Source organism: Antrostomus carolinensis, unplaced genomic scaffold (assembly GCF_000700745.2).
Source record: "Antrostomus carolinensis isolate BGI_N321 unplaced genomic scaffold, ASM70074v2 scaffold18758, whole genome shotgun sequence".
Lineage (NCBI taxonomy): Eukaryota > Metazoa > Chordata > Aves > Caprimulgiformes > Caprimulgidae > Antrostomus > Antrostomus carolinensis.
The window spans coordinates 5,479-26,335 of record NW_010335268.1 but is presented as its reverse complement, the minus strand read 5'-3'; the positions used below and the strand labels follow the sequence as shown (position 1 = coordinate 26,335).

Sequence of the window (20,857 nt, the reverse complement as noted above, 5' to 3'; positions counted from 1 at the left end):
TGGCTGCCTGGGCTGCAAGCGCACGTTGCAGGCTCATGTCCAATTTTTCATTCGCTGGTATCTGTTCCCAAGTCCTTCTCCACAGGGCTGCTCTCAGTCCCTCCGTCCCCCAGTCTGTATTGATACTAGAGGCTGCCCCAGCCCAGGTGCAGGACTCTGGGTTTCCAACCTTGCACAGTCTCTTGGGTTACAATAACATAAGCAATCTGCATTCTGCCTAAGGAAATAAAAATCTTTAATCAAAGCTGTGCTGACAAATCCACACAATTATTGATTTTTTGGTTTTAATAATCTGAAATTTCACTTTAATCTCCTGTTTCTGTAGGAAACATTTGTCGCTCTCCGATAGCTGAAGCAGTTTTTAGAAAACTTGTAACTGATGAAAAAGTTGAAAATAAGGTAAGCTATTTATTTCTGTTCCTACCTAAGAAATAACTGTCTTGTAGGCAGTTAGTAGAAATAAGCAGTGAGAAAGGAGACATAAAAATATAAATTTGTTTTTCTGTAGTGGAGGATAGACAGTGCAGCGACATCTACCTATGAAATAGGAAGCTCCCCTGACTATCGAGGACAGGCTTGCATGAAGAAGCATGGCATTACCATGAATCATATTGCCAGGCAGGTACTGTACTTTAATTTTCTTTAAATATGTGTATGTATTTGTTTTGTTGTTACAGTGGATGACAGACAGTGCTGCTGTTTCAGACTGGAACGTGGGGCGCTCCCCAGATGCAAGGGCTTTAAGCTGTCTAAGAAATCATGGCATTGAGACAGCACATAAAGCACGGCAGGTAGAAGAGAGTATATTTCCTTTTTTATTCATACCCATGCTTTGTTTAGCCCTAACCATTACAATCACAGAAGTCATTTGACCAATGCATGGTTAAGCATCAAGTAATAAATACTATGTGCAGTTTTTCAAGGGACTTCAAAGTAGCCTCAGTCTTCTGGTTGAGATTAGTGAGTTTCTTGTTATTAAGCTTAATTGGAAGTATAACTAGGAAGCATTGGAGCAGTTTCTACATTGTAGAAAAATCCTGCCTTCAAATGTTTAGTGTTTTGGGCATTTTTCTGAAAGCTTTTTTAATACTTTTTAAAAAAGGACTTACTCCAGTAATCTGTGATGCTTCTTTCAGCAAGGAATTGTGTTTTCATTTAGCAGATCCAAAAAGCAGTAGAATACCTGTTCACTCACCACAAAAAGCTGCTTCTTTTGCATGAAGATCTTTTAAAAAAATATGGAGTGCTGAATTAGAATGAAGGCACTCAAACCCAAGATTAGTAGCACGGTTGGTGGTAACTTCAGAGGAAGCATTCTTAAGTCGAAGACAGGTTTGTCACTTAGTTGAAATCCTTACCAAAACTCATCCCAGTTTTCATTAACAAAAGAACATGTATTTCCATGCTGCATTCCAGAGAGATAGGAAATAAATGTGTCTGCATCTATTTAAACCATTCAGACACTCAAATAAATGCACATAACTTACTTCAGTTAACTGTTCTCTGGATAGAAGATATTCTTGTAGGGCTTGACCTTTGCTTAGCTTGAGTTTATGGCACTAGTTCTTGTATTGACAGAAAGATCAAGTAGTTTTGTTATTATCTTCCATTTCTGTTTCCTTCAGAATTTTAGGAGACCTTACTGAGGTCATGTTTACTTTCTTCACTTTCAAAGACCAGGTGTTTAGTTTTTTAACTTTTGTAAATAAATTCCCTCAATTAGTCAGTTGCCCTCTGCAGACTTCTCCTGATGCTAATCTCTGTTATATAAGTCAAACAGGATGGAGCACAACATAGTTTCAGATTTTCAGTGTTTTACTATTAGAATAATTACTAGAAAAAGTCTGTTGTGATCTTTTCCTGTTACAAGTTCTGGATTTACTATCTATCTGCTTACAAACAGTATTATTTATCATTATACAAGCTAAATGGTACTGAAACTAATCAGTCAATGTTTCAGTCACAGTAGTGTAACATGTTTGTATTCTTAAAAGATAAGCCTTGGAAACTTGAGAACTATTCTTGGATATGAATGGTTTATGAGCAGTTGAACTAAAGCAAAGCATCAAAAAACAGTTGATCCTCTGCCTTGAAACAAATCTATATAACCTCCTTTGGCAGACAGGGAATGAAAACACTTTAATGAAGACATTTGTTTATACATTCTGGGAAATGAAGAGATTTTTAAAGAAGAACCTAAAATGTTACATATACAGGGAGAGAAAATTAACAAAAATGAAACAATAAAATTAAAGACTAACGGGATGAAAATTTGTCTAAAACATCTCATTACAAGCAGTTTCTTTTATAAAGAAAATCTTCAAATCCATGAACTACAGGTAACTCTTCCTTTTGCACTGATGTTAACTTGTAACTCCAATTTTTTATTTTTTAATTTTTTTTTTTTCCCCCAAACTTCTGTCAAATGGTCTCTGATTTTTCTAAACTGTGGACCTGATACAGTCTTGTAGTACTTCTGGAAAGAGAGGGACTCAACAGTGTAGAGCAGGACTTTTCAGTGTGGTCAGGTTAGTACAACTGGAAGTGCATCGTTCACTAGTAGAGACAAACTCAAAGACAGAATTTTTTGTGCAACTTGTTTCAGAACTGATTAAGAAAGATTTAATGCAGAAGCTGCAGAAATAGAGAGGAGGGATTTATATTCTATTTCCTTCAAAATACTGGCATAAGATGATTCCCTCATGCAATTATCCTCTCCACTCCTGTGGAAAACTGTTACTCACCAGTGAAAGGCACTTTCTTGTGTGTAATTTTGTGCCTAATTATGATAATCTGGATTGTATCTTTTTTTAATTCAAAACTGACATAAATGCCACAAGAATGATTTATGTAAGAGAGAATGTTAAATTGGTTACATCCTACCATCATATACAGTGATCATTTAAAGGAATTTTAAGTGAAAAGTGAAGCATAAAAATAAATATATATATTTATGTATAAAATAAAGAGATTGTTAATATGTTAGCTGATGGTAGGTTGCTGTATGTTTATGCACGCATTGAAATTCTCTAAGCTTTTAGTCTTCATGCACAAACCAGATAGGTATTAATCAGTTTCACTTTTATTCATGCTGAGGACAAAATTGATTTCTGTATGACTCATACCATGCATTTGCCTTAAATATGAAATCGAGATTAGAGGAAGATTGTATTAAACGCTGTTTCACAACTGGATAAATTTGAGGACTACTGCCTCTCTTTGATTTTTAGGCAGAGAAAAGGAGATTTCCCTTCTGTAAACAAAGGGAAATGTTTAACAGATAAATTGGAATGGTGATGTGTTTCTCTGCTGATAGTCTTTAATAATGGTTATGTACATTTTTTTAATGTAAAGTTATTGTTGTCTGTGTAGTTCTGTCCACAATTTACTACTTGAGTTCTCCGCTGTTCTCAAAATGTATGTACATTTTTATGTCCTCAATTTCTTCCCGTAAAATACTAGTTTTCATAGTTTTGAGGAGTATCTTCATTTCACTGGAGTTTGCTCAGTTAAGCTTTTTGTATCTGATATTACTCTAGGGCTTAAAAAGCACAAGGCAACCAGTAATTTTCTTTTTAGGGCTGTGTTTGCAACTGTGTTAGTGCTAGTTCATAGGGTAACAACTGTCAAGTTGTCAAGTATACAGAGAGTGGGAAGTGTGGCAGGTGTGTTTTTCCTTTTCACTGTTTTTTATTCTACAGATGTCTACTACAAAGAAATCTATGCCCAAGTATTTTCACAGGGGCTGGTGTTTAGCTGTGTAGAGCAATCAGCAGCTGGTAGAGGTACTGCTTAGGGTTGCCAGGAAAACAGAGCTATTTCCACTGCAAAAATATTTTCATAGGTCAGAGTCACTGCATGAATACAGCAAATATTTTCACAGTGAAAATAAACAAGTCTGCATTAGTTTTCACCATTAACCCTTTCTTTTCAAATGCTCCCCCCCATCACCTCTTCAGTTCTCCTTGTGTGGATGTTTGATTTTTGGTTTTACTCTGGTGATAATTTCTGCAGGTCTTTTCTTACTCCCTGTTATGGGAGCTATTTGCAGAAAAAATAAGTGGTTTTTTTGCCATCCAAAACTTTTTTTTTTTAATATGTAAATAATTTTTACAAGATAAAACTCTGACTTACAGGATAATGTGTTTTGCCTTTTTGTCTCTTTACTTGCTTACTCACTTCTCTAGCTCATCCTTCCCAGAGACGCCTCCCAGAAACACCTGTACTGAACAAACTTTTCAAGTTTCTTGGTTATGATACTGCACACAGGCCTGTGCGTGGAATGCGGTCTTAATGGAAACTTATTATACATTTTATTTGACTTACTCATCCTCATTATGGACATTTGGTTCTTATATCTCATACTAGCATACTATGCATTGTGGGAAGATTTTACCCTAAGCTACGGCTTTAAATGTAAACTCAAATATAATTATACTGCTAAAAATCTGCAGCCATCTTTGTTCCAATACAGATAACATTAGTACTTAAGTTAGTGGTTTATCTGCAATGTTTCCTACCTGACTGAACTTGGATCTCTGAATTTAGTTAATATTCATGTTTAGGAGTCAGTAAGCTACAGGAAGGGAAACGAACAGATGGTATGATGGTAGGAAGATGTACAATAGATCCTGGATTTTTTTTACGTCGCACCATAAATTTTATGAACTTCTATGGCCAAAAATCCATGAATACATTTGTTTCTAAGAGATTGTAACTCATATCATCATACTTCAGCTTTGAATTTCACTTGATATCTTTTTCTGTGTAGTGAGAAATTTCTAGATTGGAAGTATTGCAACTGATTCCAGGTTACCTACATTTTTGTTTCCTCTCAAGAAAGTTATTTTTCTACATTTTTATTGCATAGTTTACACAACTGGAAACCTGCTTTAGTTTGAAAAGCATTGAAAAGCATTAGAAATGTCACTTGTAATGATGTTCTAAGTTGATGCATGAGATGTTTTGTTTTTGTTTTTTTTTAAAAAAAGTATTGGTAAAATAGCTAACTTCTTTTTGTGGAATATTTGTAGAAATGGATAAATAATCATGGTAGAGTATATTTAAGATGCGTTAAGTTATTGTAAAACTTGATGAAGGTTCAGAGTTTTATTCTTTCCATCTGTGTCTCTTTTAATGTATCAGAACTGCAAAATTTGAAAATACTTTTTCCCCTGTTTTGTAAATCAAACACACTTTGTAGGCTCAAACACGTATTTTTAATTCTAGGTTACTAAGGATGATTTCCAGACCTTTGATTATATACTTTGTATGGATGAGAGCAATCTAAGGTAATGTATGAAGAAATGGAACACATTCATATGGATTACTTGTAGTGATGTTTCATAAGTCACTCTGATGACAGATGTCATGTTATACTGCTTAGCTTGTCTTGTTTTTTTTTGTTTTGGTTTGTTTTTTTTGTAATGTGTGTGTGAATGGTACCCTAATAGATGGATTCTTCCCTTCTAGTAAGTCTAATGGGCTAGAACTCAGTGGTTTATTTGTGTGATACGTGCTATTTAAGGGTTAAGGACAGAAATTTAGTGTACTTTATGCTATAGATGTGCAGCTGATGCCTGTATAATTACGAATGAGGCCATACTGTCTTGATGGAAGTGGTCTGTTTTTCTAATTGCATGGGATCTGAAAGACACTGTGGAAACTTGGAAGGGATTAAATATGATGTGGGTTTTTTTCTGGTTTTCTTTTTTAATAGAAATAGAGTGAGCTCTGAAATAAGTAAGGCTGTTAGCTGCAGTAAATCTTGTTTGTTACCATTAGTCATGTTCTAATTAAGTGCATCTTTGAGACAATTTATGCTTAGGAAGATTTGGTGAAGTAGCTGCCTAGTGTGAAAGTTTGGATATCATTAGCAAAATTTCTGCTTGATTACATACATATTGATGATTGGGGCTGAGCTTTAATAAACTACAAGTGTCAAAGTGCTTGTAAGGAATATTACTTGTAAAGTTAGTTTAAAAACAAAACAAAAAACCCCAAAACATCACAACCAACAGCAAAACAAAACCCAAATAAAATGCTATTAGTAGCACGTAAAGACTTGTAGAAGCAGCACCACTTGACTGATGTAAGTGTCATTTTGTTGAATTTTCTCACTTAGTTTGTTGAGTGACCTCACTTACAGCCTGCAAGAATGAAGGGTGTATAACACCTGGCTTGATTGCAGCACGTCAGGCAAAGACGTAACTAGGCTTACTTTTATTTTCACTTGAATTTTTAAATGGAAGCTTACTTCTGTATTAACATTTTATATAATATGGGCTGTAGAGCAGAAGAAACATCGCAACTATAATAGGGATATTGTTACTGCTACATTTAAGTTTCACCTTAAAGTTGCATCCAGTCCAACCATTTTCCCTGGGAACGCCTAATTGTAGCCCTAGGAGGGCAAGCTGATGCCAGGTGTTGATGGAATGCCTGTCATATCAGAAGATTTAGGACATCCCTTTTCCTTAGTACCAGAGCCACCTGGCACTCTCCTGTTCATTAAGAGGTACGCCAAAAGCCTCGAAGGAAGTGCTTAGACATTAGTTTAATAATAAAGGCTAGAGAATTGATTGAAAATCCGTCAATTCAAGCAATAGCTTCTTAGTTGATAGAAGAGTCCTGATTTTTCTTCAAGGAAAAACAGTATTGTGGTCTGCTATTTCTAAAGGATCTGAAGTTAATTTCTTAATCAGAATTAATTAATAATTAGAATTCAATTTCTTAAAACTCATTGTGCTTATGACTGTAAGTATTTACAGGATTTTTTACCCTTTTTAATGCTAGGTAAGTAAAATGTTTATTTGATATGGGGATGTGTAATATTAAAAGCGTTTAATATGTTCTGGCTGTTCAGCATTGTGAAAATCATCATACTGAGCTGCTTTTAATGTGAAGATGAGGTACATTTTAGCTGCATTTGGGATAGCGGATGGACATTTGTAAGTAGATGGGGAAGGTACCATCTTGGAACCAGTATGTTTTATCAGGGAATGTAGAAGAAAGAGGATGTGACAACTGATGAAATGTTCTAGTATGGCAAAGGGAAGACAGGTCTTGCTCACCAATTTACCGTTTTCTGTTAACTGAATGTAGTAGAACTTCACATGAGTTACAGGCAGTATAGAGACAACTTGCAGCATACCAGTTGAAAACACTGTTTTTTAACAGATGGGAGAAGCTTACTCCTACTTATGGAAAAATATCTAGATAATTTTCATTATTTTCGTTCAATACGAGCTGAAGGTGGATATTGAAAGTACTAAGGATTCATTTGAGGAAGAAGTTGATGAATGAACTTTTGCAGAGTTCTGTTAAGCCTTAGGTCGAGTGCCTGACTGCTTGTTTATACTCTGAATTAAGTTTCTGTATATGTCCTCTGTACTCAATTAAAAAAAAAAACAAACCACCACACAAGAAGAAACAAAAGAAAACAAGTAGCAACATAGAGAGTCCACAGAATTGACTGGGTGTAGATGCATGTTATTATCCAGTGTACTCTAGAAATGGTCATGAGCATCTCATGCTGATGCCAAAAAAGTTCTGAAGAAAAATTCATGGGAAAATTTTATTTTCTCTTTTACAGAGATCTGAAAAGGAAAAGCAACCAAGTTAAAGACTGCAAGGCTAAAATTGAACTACTTGGAGCTTATGATCCACAGAAACAGCTTATCATTGAAGATCCCTACTATGTATGTGTAAAAAATTATTTTTGTAGCTTGATTAAAAATTGTGTATGTATAGTATTTAATCTTTCCAGATCCCACAGTTGTCATGTGACACATAATCTGATGTTACACAAAGACAAGTGTAAACGTATTTTTTTAGTGACTTAACAAAACAATATAAATTACTGGGATAGGAAAGGAAAATATGTCTTTATGCTTATAACAATTATTTAAATAATGCAGTGCACCTATATTTTCAATATTGGGTGAAGCCCTGGTTGGTCACCCTCCTTGCACAGAGGATTTAATCAAGAAAGATAGGGACAAAGACATGGACAGAGATGATCAAAGAAGTTGAGTATCAGCCAGGAGCAACCAAGTAAATTTAGATTCCTCAGTTTAGGAAAGAGAAGTGGATGAAGATGCAGTAGGGTTCTAGACAATCTTGGTATCATGGGAAAAGGTAAATAAGGAATTGCTATTCATTACCTACAAAGCAGAGGATATCAAATGGCATTAGTGGGAAGCATGTTCAGAACAAAAAGGGGTTTGCTGATTTTTTTTCCACACAGTGCTTCATTACACTGTGAAACACAACATGCCATGAATGTAGAGAAAAATAAAAGGCTTATAAGGGCTCAAAAAGTGAATGGAAGAAATATGTGAAGGGGAGTTCATCCAGGAGTATTGAGTAAAAGTCACAGTGTTTGGCTGTGGAAATTCCTGATCCGCAGGTAGTTCAAATTAGGGAGAAATATGCAAAAACTATCACCAAGTATTTGTACTGTTCTTATTCTTCCCTCATGCCAGTTAGTTGATGTTACTGACAGTGGGAAACTGGTTTGCATTTTTTTTTTTTTTAATTTGAGCCAGTATTGCTTATTCTTAATGTTTTTCCTCTGTTCTTTTCTAGGGGAATGAAAAGGACTTTGAAACTGTTTATGAGCAGTGTGTTAGATGCTGTAAAGCATTTTTGGAGAAGCCTCATTAATGCTTCATCATTTTATTTCTAAATAAAAATAATTAGCCTCTCCTGAAATATTTAAGGTTACTTGATTGATGTAATCAAATTGTAAAACTATGCTTCAGTTCAAAACTTTTTCAGTTTAATTTTATATTTTAGGTTTTCTGTCATCTAATTAAAAATATAGAAAAGTTTTAATTGGATTAGATGATCAACCATTTTGTCACACATCACTGTAATAATAAAGTATATAATTCAGAATAAATTTATCTGAAAACTCTTCCAGTGCTTTCTCACAAGCACTGCAAAAGTAATATTCTGCTTCTTTACGTGCTGTTCTGTCTAAACTGGGGTTTTCTCATTGTGCCCTTAGTGAGTTAATTTAAAGCAGCTTTCAGTGGGAGTCTGCGAGATAATAATTCATATTTGGTTAATTGTTCTTGTACATTTTTATACTAATTAAGATGAACTCTGTTCAGAAGTATTGATTGATGTTAAAAGGAGTTTGTCTTGTGATCAACTCCTAGCACACTGATACAGGTACACGTAACATAGCTTTTACTTTGAGAACAAACCAGGTCAGCTTAAAAGCCTAATGTTAAATGTACATTTGGCATCTCATAGTAGAAAAATACCCAAATCCATGAAATATAATCAATGAGAAATTTGCCATAATCACAGTCCCTATGTGAGTGTCAGGCAGTATTTTCAGATTTACTCAGGAGAATGGATAGCCTGTCACAAGTGTTCTCTCAGAGTATAGGTCAACCTGAAGACAGTCCATCTGTAATATAATAACAAAGTTAACAGGCCAGTAAGTAGAAGGTTCTGCTCTTGGACACAAATTGAATGTTTTGTAAAAATCCATGCCTGTTTGCCTGAACATCACCTTTCCTTTCTGCCTAGAAACATAAATGTGCTGAGTTCAGTAATGTAACTGATACTGTGATAATTTTCCTATTTTGAATAGTGCCAACATTGGTATCAACTAGCATTACCATACTATCTGTAAAACTGGATCTGTAAAGCTTGCTTTCTTATTTATTTAGCCTTGGTTTTGCCTCTGTCTGCCTTCCAAACTAGTAGAGTAATGTGTGCATTTGTCACCGACTCTCCCCTCTGGGAGAGCGATGCATTTTGATAGAGGACCCTGTTATTCCTGGGGAGGGAGGAATCTCCTTCCTGGGGAGGGCTGCGTGTGCTGCAGCTTTCATAACAGGGATAAAGTTTGCTGGGACTCTTGCTGTAGAACAACTGTGTTCGTATTAATGAGGTTTCTGGTTTGGGCTAAAATTTCAATCAGACATAAAACTTAAGAATCTCTTTACAGAAAGGCAAGTGGTAGATGGAACACTTAAATACAGAAATCAGGATCTTTGTGCATTATTGCATTACCAATAGTTTTGACTTTTAAAGAACAAGCTAGGAATTTCCAAGTTGATAGCTGTTTTACTTCAGAGACAAAAGAGTAATACATAAAATAAGTCGGGTCAGATCAAGCACTGACTGTAAAAAATTATTTTCCATTTCTTTTATGTTTTGACAAGATAATTGAGGGAAAATGATGGGCAGTTAGGGATGGACCATCTTAAATGTGGTTTTATGCACTAACCTCAAAAGTGAAAGTATTTAGGTGTAATCTGATGTTCTTCTCTGCCAGAATAACCATTTAAAATACTCCAGTGAAAGTAAAGTAACTCAGAAGATAGAGAACATGATGGTTTGTGCTCTCCCATTCATGGCTGAGTGGGAAATAAACCTACAGTTTCCTACATATTGAAGATTTAAAAGTCTTAAATCTTCATCTTTGAGCTGCTGTGGTAAAAGAAAGGAGGTAAAAGGGTATGGTTTTTTACCTTCAGTAGGCTTAGGAATCTTCTGGTAAAGTGATATTAAGTCAAAACTATTTGTGTTAAATTCAGTTCAGGTTTTTAAAAGTTTCAGCCTTGAGGTATCTTTTCAGCAAGTAATCTATTGGCTAAACAATTCACTACTATGAGGAGAAAGTTGATTGATTTTGTCCTTAGTGGGTTTCTTTTGGAGGAGGGGAAGGAGAGCACCATTTAAAAGAATTTGTAGAATACAAGAACACAGAAGAGGAATTGCCTTTAGGAAGGACAGTTACACAGTACTGTTATTTGGGTTCCAAGAGAAACAGTGAAGATAGAATTAATACACAAATCATGTATCATACAAATGACTAGGCTCTTAGAGGTTTAAAATACCACTCATGAAAAATGTAATGTTGAAGGAAACTGACTGCTCCTTCCCCCTTCTCCCCCATCATGGTTTGATTTGGTCTAGGTAGTAAGCTTATGTGTAAGACTAAATAAAAAAAAAAATCTGCTATGGTATAGTTGTATCTTCTGTCAAAGTACGCTGACTTCTGCTAAATCTAGAGAAAACTCCCATGGGATTTAATTATATTCATTTATTCAGTCATTAAATAAATTATTATTCCTTTTACAAAGAAATTTTCTAGAAAGTTTTTATTTAACCAGTTTTCAGGTGTCCTACTACAAAAAGAAATATTTATACTAATTTAAACCTCTCTGTTAAGTAATGTGGTGTGATCTGATTTCAGTCAGTGGAACCCCAGGGAAGCACAGAGTTCCACCCACATATTTACTGCAGATGAGCAGCTAAGTGAATCCTGTAGCAGTAGAGTCCTTTAACTACCAGTTTTTGGGTATGCATGTATTGCTTCCATTGAGAAATGAAACTTTAGCATTTAGTGATCACTGAAAGCACATACAAAATATGTACTTCTCCCTTACTAAATACAGCCATGTTCTAGGATGGGATTTTCTACTTCTGACTTTTTTTAATCTATTTTTTTTCTTCGAAAGAGATAGATGCTGAAAGCTCTTAAATGTGAATTTCAAGAATCCCAGCTCCTAGCTATTTCTCAGGGTAGGGAGGAGTGTATTTGGCTTTGTTTTTACATTTTGTGGTTTGAATTGAGGATGAAATAAAAGCTAAATGGCAGTATTAAGATAAAAGTACCTGAGGTTCATCTACCGATGACATATAAAAATTTTCTTCCTGTTTGAGACAAACTGGATTTAGTATCTGATTTAATGAAGAAAGGGAAGTGTGTATCAAGGCTTCTTGAGTAAGTGTGCACTGACTCCTTAAAAATTTTACAATACTAAAATGATTTATTCACTGATTTTATTGCCTTGCAGTATCATGAATAGACTGCAGTTTTGGTTGGTTTTTTTTTTAAAAAAACCCCAAACAAACAACCCAAAAAAACTATTTATAATAAAAAAAGATTCAAATGTATAATTCTGTAGAGAATTGGAGCAGCCTTGTGATCTGTCATTTTGTGGGATTGGAACACATGTCTGTTCTCACAAATCCATGGAGAGTGTCCAAATTACTGGACTTCTCTGAGGTGGGTGTACCTTCCTGTCTTACTCTGGTGAACTCTTAGCGGAAAGAGGTTCAGGTGTGGATAAATGATCGTAGCTATCAGAAGGCAGCTTGTTTATCTGGATTCAGTGAACAGAAAACAAACTGAGAACAACTTAATACCAAACACTTTATTACTTATGCTTGTTATTTACAGTATTTACATATTGCACGTTCGCTGGAATGTTTTATACATTTATTATATAAAGTAAATTAATGGCAGCTTGTGTTTGTGTACAAAATTCATGCTCCACTGTCCCAAAAAATATGTCTACTTGGAAATACGTTCCTGTTTGTCATGCCATTTGTACTCCTAGGGTACAATGTGACCCCAATGCAAGTCTGTTTTAACCAAACTTTTTAAAAATTGCATAAGCATGAAGGATATCAAGTGACCACAACTACTGTGGAGCAGATCTTCAGAAGTTCTAGATATACAAACAAACATTCCTTAAAATTGTAGAATTAAGCAATAGTACATCAATTTTCTTGGTGAAATATTTGTGTTTACTTAATTTTTGGCAGCATTACACATCAATTGTAAAGTGTGTTTTTAAGTATGGAGCATTAAGTACTACTGGCAGTTATGCTACTGTAAAGAATGTAAATCTGCAAACTGTTGATGACATACAAAACGCATGTTAAAAGAATTACGGGAAGTAGTCCGTCAATTTGCAAAAATAAATCTCTTGTTCACAATGGAATATGTTATAAAGGTAGTAAGTTCTATTTCCCTGTTGGTTTCCAAGGCACTTCTCTTGGTTCTTGGTGTTTCTTTTCATGGTAATAACATCTGATGGATTAAAAGAAAGAAGAAAATTGCCTTTCATCATTTTTATACTCACATACATGTGTTTAAGGATGTATTTATCATACAGTATTTTTCATACTATGAAAATAGTAAATAAAACTGGAGAATTCAGTAATAACTTTGGAAAGATCCAACAGTGCATTTCTGATTTACCTCAGTTTAGTTCATATCAGCCTGACTGCTAAATTACTATTTTGTATGTTAATCAAGGCTGAAATTTTGGAAAGCATCCCTTTTTGTGCTGGTTCATTTTAGGCAGGCAGGTTTAGAAAATGCAATTCTACCTATTAAAACTGTGCTTATAGGTATGTTCAGCCTGTTCCTATGAGCGCAGCTGTGAAGTCAAAAAGTGAAGAAACCTCAAGGGTAGTACTAAAAAGTTGCAAATTTCTGTCTTAATGTCTTGGTGTCAGGAAGCTGTTGATACCATGTCCAGTAATACAAATCTGTCAAGGTAGGGTTTGAAGGATCTAGGAAGGATTTGATGTTTCATTAGACCCATTAGTGAAGAAATGTTGACTCGTATAAACAAGAAACAAACAGAAATGAAACAAACAGAAATTACTTTGAGAGTCAGTCATATAAATACAACCCCTGAAACTTGCAAACACTGAGGCAACACAAACTGTGTAGGAGCTGCAGAGTTTCAATTTGCTGTCTATTCTATTAACTCTTCCTAGAACAGTTTATTTGAATTAAATCAAAACCATTTCTAGGACACTGGTATCAAAATCACCATACAAAATTACAGGTTTCCACATTGCTTATGCATATATATTGTCTGTACTCTAGAAATGTGAATTCAAAGGTTGAGCATTCCACGACCCTTTTCCCCCACACCTATAAGGCTTCTGAGAAAATGTAATGGAATCCTCTCTGTGTATACACATCTAGAAATCCATCCCCTCTCCAGTAACTTCCAAGTTTGTTTTCTGCAACCACACTTTCTAGACAGGTGACTGTTGGATGCTGCAAGTCTGTCTACCAGTTTCATGTGCTTCTAAGACAACCTATAAAAAACACTACGTCTTAGTAGTCGAGAGGAACTGCACGGGTGAAAGACACTGCTCTTAGGTGTGAACAGATCCAGCTGAAGCTCGGGTGTCTCGTGGACACCAGAAGTCCATGCGGGAGGTAAAAACCAGTGAGTTCTCTGAGACCAGAGTTCTGCTGATGTAATTTTTCACAGTGAAAACTTTCATTTTGTCTGTCTGAACATATGTAACTGTTTTTCCCATGATCAATGTGAGTTCTCTGATACTTTGAGTTTCTCTACGTTTTCTACTGCTTAAGTATAATTTGTAATAGAATCATTTGAATGCAAAGTCAGTCAGACTTAACATAATCCACTGGAAATGAAGCTATTGGTGCATACGGAAATACTTGTTAGTAGTATTTAAACTTATTTAGTTTTGCAATTTTTTTAAAGCTATTAGGAAATGTAATAATGTTACAGAAAAGCTTAATGTAATTTAGGTTTTTTCCTGGCTTTGCAGATAGGACAAATGCTTCTTTAAAAAAAGAAATTAAAAAATCCTCCCTTAGAGGGGAAACCTGACGTAAATTTTCCTTGCCTTATATTTTCATCTAGCTTCTTTTCTGCATGTATGCCCCTACTGTACCTTATTTAAACTGTGATGTTTGAAAGTGATGTTAACATGCTTTTGGTTTGATCAGCGTGTGGTACAACTAACAAGCTAAACACTGAGAATTTAATAAATAGTTTTTCCACTATGCAGTTCACTAAGAGTGAAAAACTGGAAGTGGATATGATGCTCATTTGTCATCTCCTCTATACCTGCTGTTGTACTGCTATCTGATCAAAAGCTGTGGGTCTTAAGATTCCCAGTGCTCAGCTAAATTCCAATTTTCTAAATCCTTGGCATTTTCAGAAATCCCCGAAAAGGCCCTATATTTTTAGCATTGATCCATCTGTTGTACTTTTTTTTATTTCACATAGTCTATGTTATATGCATCAGTCTAGAAAAATTAGACTGGAATTTAGCTGAAGGGTGGCAGGTAGTCTTTGGGGAGATCCTGAATACTATTTAACTACAGTCTGTTGAGAACTTGGGTAGCTATACAACTCCTTTGTCCTCTTTCATTCAATTCTTAGTTCTCCTTTGCTAATGCAAAGAAAAAAAAGAAAAACAACCAAAAAACTCAAAAAAACGAAGTGCAAACCCAACCAGCAACATCAGCTGAAACCAACTAAACCATACAGTTGTTCCCATTTTAAAAAGCACAAATGAAAGCTATATTGTAAAGGCATATTACAGCTTTCCTAATTTGGCTCTAGATACTTTCTGTGCATGATGCCAGAGATAAACTCTGGAAGAGAAAACTAATGTATATAGAAGAATTTAGTGTTTTAAATATCAACATAAACTTTAGAATACCGTGCCAGTAGGATTTTGTAGCAGAAATTCCAAGTGCTAACATTAAAAAATTTCTTTCCCAAGTGTGCACACCCAGGTGGGAGTCTCTAATGTGAGCATCAGATCCCAGAGATCCATGCACTGAAAATGCTAAATCTCTTAATGTTACATCTGGTGCTAGACACAGAGATCCCGTAGTAAGGAAAACTCGGAATTGCCTCTTAATAGTTGGGCTGTGCCAAGCTAGTAACTATGTACACTGCCTGCCTATTTAATTCAAAGCATTAATTACCGTGGGAACTACTTCCTTTCACTAAGCAGAGGTGAAGTTGTGTATGACAGATCAAGCTGTACTTTCTAGGAAAAAGGGGTGTGCCTTCACTGAATAATATGCAAACCCCACATCTTAATTCCACCTTCACTTCTGTTATGAAGTGAAAGTGACATTTCATGAGTGCACACAGTGTTAGTCTGAATAAGAAACCATGTAAGAGAGAAAGCAATTAAGGGCTGCTGTTTCCATTGTTACAAAACACTTGAAGCAAAACTTAAAGAGTCCAAAGATTATTTTGGTCTAAGCATGGTTTGAAATAATGGGTATATAATATGGCGTACAGGAATGGGATATTTAGTGTGGGTTTTCAGTTTTCTCTTTAAAGTTTCCAAGTTTATTTTAAGCTTTTTTTAACATGTATGGTCAATACATCTTGAGTTTACACAGATTTTCTGAGTTCCAAAGGAAATTTCAGTTCTCAGTTTCCTTCAGCATATTAGGAATTTTATAAAGAATCTTTGACCTTGGTATGTATATATATTCTTGCCCTGTCATGTACTTCAAGCAAGAAACACTGTTTCTATTGCTTTCTTTTATATATATAAAAATTTATATATTTTTAATTATATCTGCTTTGGTAGATTTTTTCCATACACTTTTTGTAGTATATAAAGCTGCCTTTCTCTGCTGAGCATGAGATTCCTACTACTTGCACTAGTCTTGTATTTATTAGTGTAAAACTATTTGTGTCACTAGTTGTATTTTGTTCATTTGAAATGACTGTAGAAACTTTTAAAAAGTTAAAAATACTTAAATACTTGTCAGGACAGTAATTAGAAGAAATCTTCAGAACAGAAGTATGTAATCATATGTAATAATGCACTCCTTAGTTCTTGAACTACTTCTTATGGTACAAGGAGGTTTTAAGCATACTTTATGAGATCAGTGTTGGTCTCTAGCAAACACTTAAAGAACAGGTAATGGAACAGGGAGGGTGACAACAGTAGCACCCCAGTTTTCAAACAGAAGCAGTCAAATCTGTATGATTATAGCCAAAGTGATTGTTGTGACAAATGCTGTCAAAGAGGCCAGATTTTCTTTTTCACATTCATCACCACCTGTCACAGGAAATCCAAAAGATCTGAATTGGGAACTTCAGGTAAAGACTTCAGGAATCTTGTTCCTGACATTTCTTACCTGCTGCAGATACGGACTATGTAATAGCTGTTGGATGCATATGCATGAGGTGGAGCAAAGCAAGCATGGAATATGGGAAATACTAGGAAACTGAGAGAAGAACAAGGCTGAAGGACAGAACAAAAAAGAGCCTCAAGGACAGGACTCTAGTGTAGTTGTGTTGAACAAACAAAGGAGAAGGAATTCCAGAATAAAACTAGTCAGAGACTGTGCTAGTGGCAACCAGGGAACACTGCCTGGGCTGCTGATTGGGAAAGAAAAAAAAAAAAAAGACTACTGTGTGATGCAGTAATACAAATACGATGTCTGGCTTCACTCACGCAATCCCAACAAGAACAAGGGCTGTTACTGGGCCCCTGCACTGCTTGCAGCTGTGGGCCAGGCAAAACGTGAACATATGCTCTAAAAAAGGAGAAGATGCATCCCAGTTACATCTATGTAGGATAAATGAGAAAAAGTGAAGGCTCCATAAGACATTGTATCGCACACACCCACCCTTAGGTATGTACTGTAATAGTAACGGATGCCTAATTCCTGGGTTTGCATCTTACTTTCTTGATTGATCTTAGGGCTGAGTTTCAATGTCTTGTGTACTTTTAAAGGTATAATAGTCCAAAATGCATTGTAAGTATAAATAAAACCCAAATCTGTCCTTTTTCTTCCCTCAGTTATCTCTAAACATGGACAGATGTCCATGGATCTGAAAAACGCACTAAACCCACTGCTTTTCCAAAGTATCAAAAAGCAATAATTCATCTATAGCCCAGCCTACTCATAAGCCTCCAATGAAATGAAAATCAGATACTGAGCAAAACAGTAGATCTGATTTGTTGTGGAAAAAATGTAGATGTGGATAATTAAGAATGTGTTATTTTACTAGTTTATAATATAGGAGTTTAAAAAGATTTCTAAAATTTCTTTGTGATTACAATTACTAGAAATGGCCAAATTCTACTTGTGAATTTAGACCTTTGTGGAGTAGTATTACATAAGAAAATTTTGTTACCTAATATTCAGGAATTAGTCTGAACTTTAGAACTGATACTAACTAGTAGCCTTATGGCAGAAACCAGAAATGTTTACCTGTTGCCAGACTGTAAATAAACTCCTCTTACACTACAGAGCTATCTTAAATAAGAAATGGCTTCAAAATCTTGTCTTGCTATGTATAAGTGGTACTATGCTCAAAACTTTGAAACTTCTTGACAACAGCTTGGACTAATGATAACTATATGCTTTGTGGTGAAAAAGGATGGTTTGGTAAGTGGAAAAATACAAAAAGAAACAATTTTTCTCCAGCTCAGTCCATGAAATGATGAAAACAAATAAAGGCTGCGTTATACTTTCTGTGAGAGGAGATGTCTTACCCACACAAACTGAACTGATGCATTGGAAAAGCTTTGAGGAGGAAGGATGCTTAATTTCATGGAGAGACCTGTGGATCTCGAGGCATACATGGTAGAGAACAGCCTTCCTTTCTACTAATAGAGGTTGCTTAAGATTGTGGATACTATTAGTTATTTGTGTCTGTGTGGAGAATAACATAAGTGACTTGTTACATTGAAACGTGCCTGCTAGTGTGGGCAAAAGAGTTGTTTGGTAAAACGAGATGGACTTTCTTAAAATAGGCTCCCAGCTTGAGATGTAAACTATTTTAGTTACTGTTCCTTCATATTATGAATTTGTGTTTGTATGATAGGATGTAAAGATACAGATTAAAACTTTCTAAGGAAAGGGAGAAAATAATTCCCTACTCTGATGTATCTGCTTATTAGTATTGGTAATAACGTAATTCACCTATCTTTCACAGGTGAATATCATTATATAATAGCTAATTTGTTCTTTGCTTTCTGGATTTTACAATTGAAAGGTTGAATCCCTGGTATTTCTCCTAGTTAGATCAAAAGATTTACCTATTTGCTAACTTTTATTTGTGCTAATACTATATGCAATTGTTTCCACAATTCCATCCTCAAACACATGATGTATGAAGAAGAGATTCTTCTCCATGGCTGCATGTTTCAAATTAAGACAAGTCATGTAACAGTTATTTGGCATTAGAAACATTTGATGTTGAAGCTGGGCTAATTTAGGTTTATTTTAGGAAGTCAGGCAGAAAATACTTAAAGAAATGTTGAGGAGTTTAGCTTAAAGTCAGGATGCTGAATTACATCTAATAATTTAATGTATTACTTCTGCCCTTGCTACTAGAAAAGTATTTTCTAATGTCTAGCTGGAATCCTCTCTTGTTGCAAAGTTAAACAAATTATGTCTTATTTATCCACACTGGATAGAGAGAATGGCTTGTAGACACCTTTTATGAAATTGAACAGCTCCATCCTGTTTTCCTGCAGTTGTCTTTTCTTTAGATTATATAATCCCAATACCTTTTAGCTGTTCTTCTAAATTTTGTTTTCTAGGTCTTTGCTCATCCATGTTGCTCTGCTTTGGACTTTTACAAGAAGCACCCGTATGTCTTCAAGTGTGGTGTCCTTAATTACAGTATTCCAGCAACAATAATTATTTCAGGTGTTTTATAAACAATGTTTCTATTTATAAATTCCAGTATGATGCTTGTCTTTTTTCAAGTGTGACAGGGTTGACATGTTTAGTTTGTGATCCACCACACCCCCTGCGTTTTCTACAGAACTATCTGTCTAGCTATTCACAGCTTGCCATGTATTTCTGCAACTGATTACTCCTGCATGACTTCATCATTCTGCTCTTTCTTTTAAATTTTAACCTGGTTTTAGACTATTTAGCTAATTTTACAAGATTATTTTCAATTTCAAGATTGTACTCTATTATAGTTATTTCTCTTACACTACTGTCATCCATAAATATATTGTCTCCTATCACCCAAGTGATTAATGAAAATACTGAACAATACCATACCCATAATGAGCTGTGTGGCTCCACTCAATACATTTGTCCAGTTTGACAGGGAAGCCATTTTTACATTTACCTTGATCACATTTCCCTAGCTTGCTTGCAAGAATGCAATGCAAAATAAGTGTCAATGCTTTAAAAAAATAAACTAAGTGCTTAACATGTATTACTTTTTCTCACTGACTGTCTCCACAAGATGTGTATTTTGTCACAGAATTAAAGTATCTTTGGTTGACAGCACTTGTTACTGTCAAACCCACGTGGGTTATTATTTATCCCTTTGTCAGAGGTCACATTTTTGTCTCAGGTAAAGCTTGAGGACAGAATGTAAATTAGTCCTTTTGTATTTTTACATGTCAGTTTTCTAGAAATAGAGATCATTTGGAAGTACTTTTTTGTTTATTTAGTTGGCTTTTGTTTTTATTTTGGTGCACGATGAAATTCACAACGTATTTGTAAGAATTGGAGGTATATCTAGACAAAAAGGGAGGGAATAAACCCATAGATGTAAGAGGTGAACACAAGGAAAATCCCAAGAAATCTGAGTAGTTTAAAGTTAGTTTATCAATGCTACTAATAATACATTTTAATTCAATTACTATAACAGCACCTACAACCTATCTGCATTTATAAAGCTTTCGTGTGTATAGCTATGTGTACACTAAAATGTACACCACAGATCTACAGCTGCACACATAAAAGGGCTGCTGCTGCCAATACAGGCAATTGTGTACTGAGTCAACTCTTGAAAAATGGGATACAGCTGTTGTGTTTTGTTCCGTAACAACAAATTCGCTATTTCCTAACGATATGCTCCTATGAATAATTCACAGCTGATGCACATGGACTTTTATATAATGACTTCCAGTAGGGGGTACCCTTTATTTATTGTCAATATTTGCCACATTAAGCCAGTTACTCCAGGGACTCTGAAAGGGGAATACTTTAACCAAAGGGCAGTTATCATTATACTCCCATGAATTTTCATGTGTGAAACACAAAATCCACTGCTTTGCTATGGAGTAGTGTCATTACTGCTACGAAAAAGCTTACCTTTATCCTTCCATGCACATTGGGCTTACTGCCAACCGAGTAAGAAGCCTGGCACATCTTTTATAGTCTGTCATGAAAAAGAGCATAAATACATCACTAAACTAACCGATTTTGGCTTTAAAAATCAAAATTGATAACGCTGTGCAAATTATTGTTGTAACAAAGTTCAGTTAATACCTTAGAAATAATCAAAACCAG

General features: G+C 35.2%; 2 protein-coding genes across 2 annotated transcripts in view; one reads left to right on the top strand and one right to left on the bottom strand.

Moving 5' to 3' along the window:
• The first annotated feature begins 316 nt into the window (after window positions 1-316).
• Window positions 317-8,944, top strand: ACP1 (acid phosphatase 1). The gene is made up of 5 exons (XM_010174499.2): window positions 317-399; window positions 509-622; window positions 5,230-5,291; window positions 7,595-7,700; window positions 8,590-8,944. The coding sequence occupies exons 2-5, from the start codon at window positions 581-583 to the stop codon at window positions 8,665-8,667; spliced, it is 288 nt and encodes a 95-aa protein (XP_010172801.1). The 5' UTR covers window positions 317-399; window positions 509-580; the 3' UTR covers window positions 8,668-8,944.
• An 11,717-nt stretch (window positions 8,945-20,661) lies between these two features.
• ALKAL2 (ALK and LTK ligand 2) overlaps window positions 20,662-20,857 on the bottom strand; it is a gene marked incomplete at its 5' end in the record, with an annotated part of 5,622 nt that continues 5,426 nt past the window's right edge. The window contains 1 exon segment of the mRNA XM_010174498.2: window positions 20,662-20,726. Within this exon segment, the coding sequence (XP_010172800.2) occupies window positions 20,662-20,726 (65 nt within the window).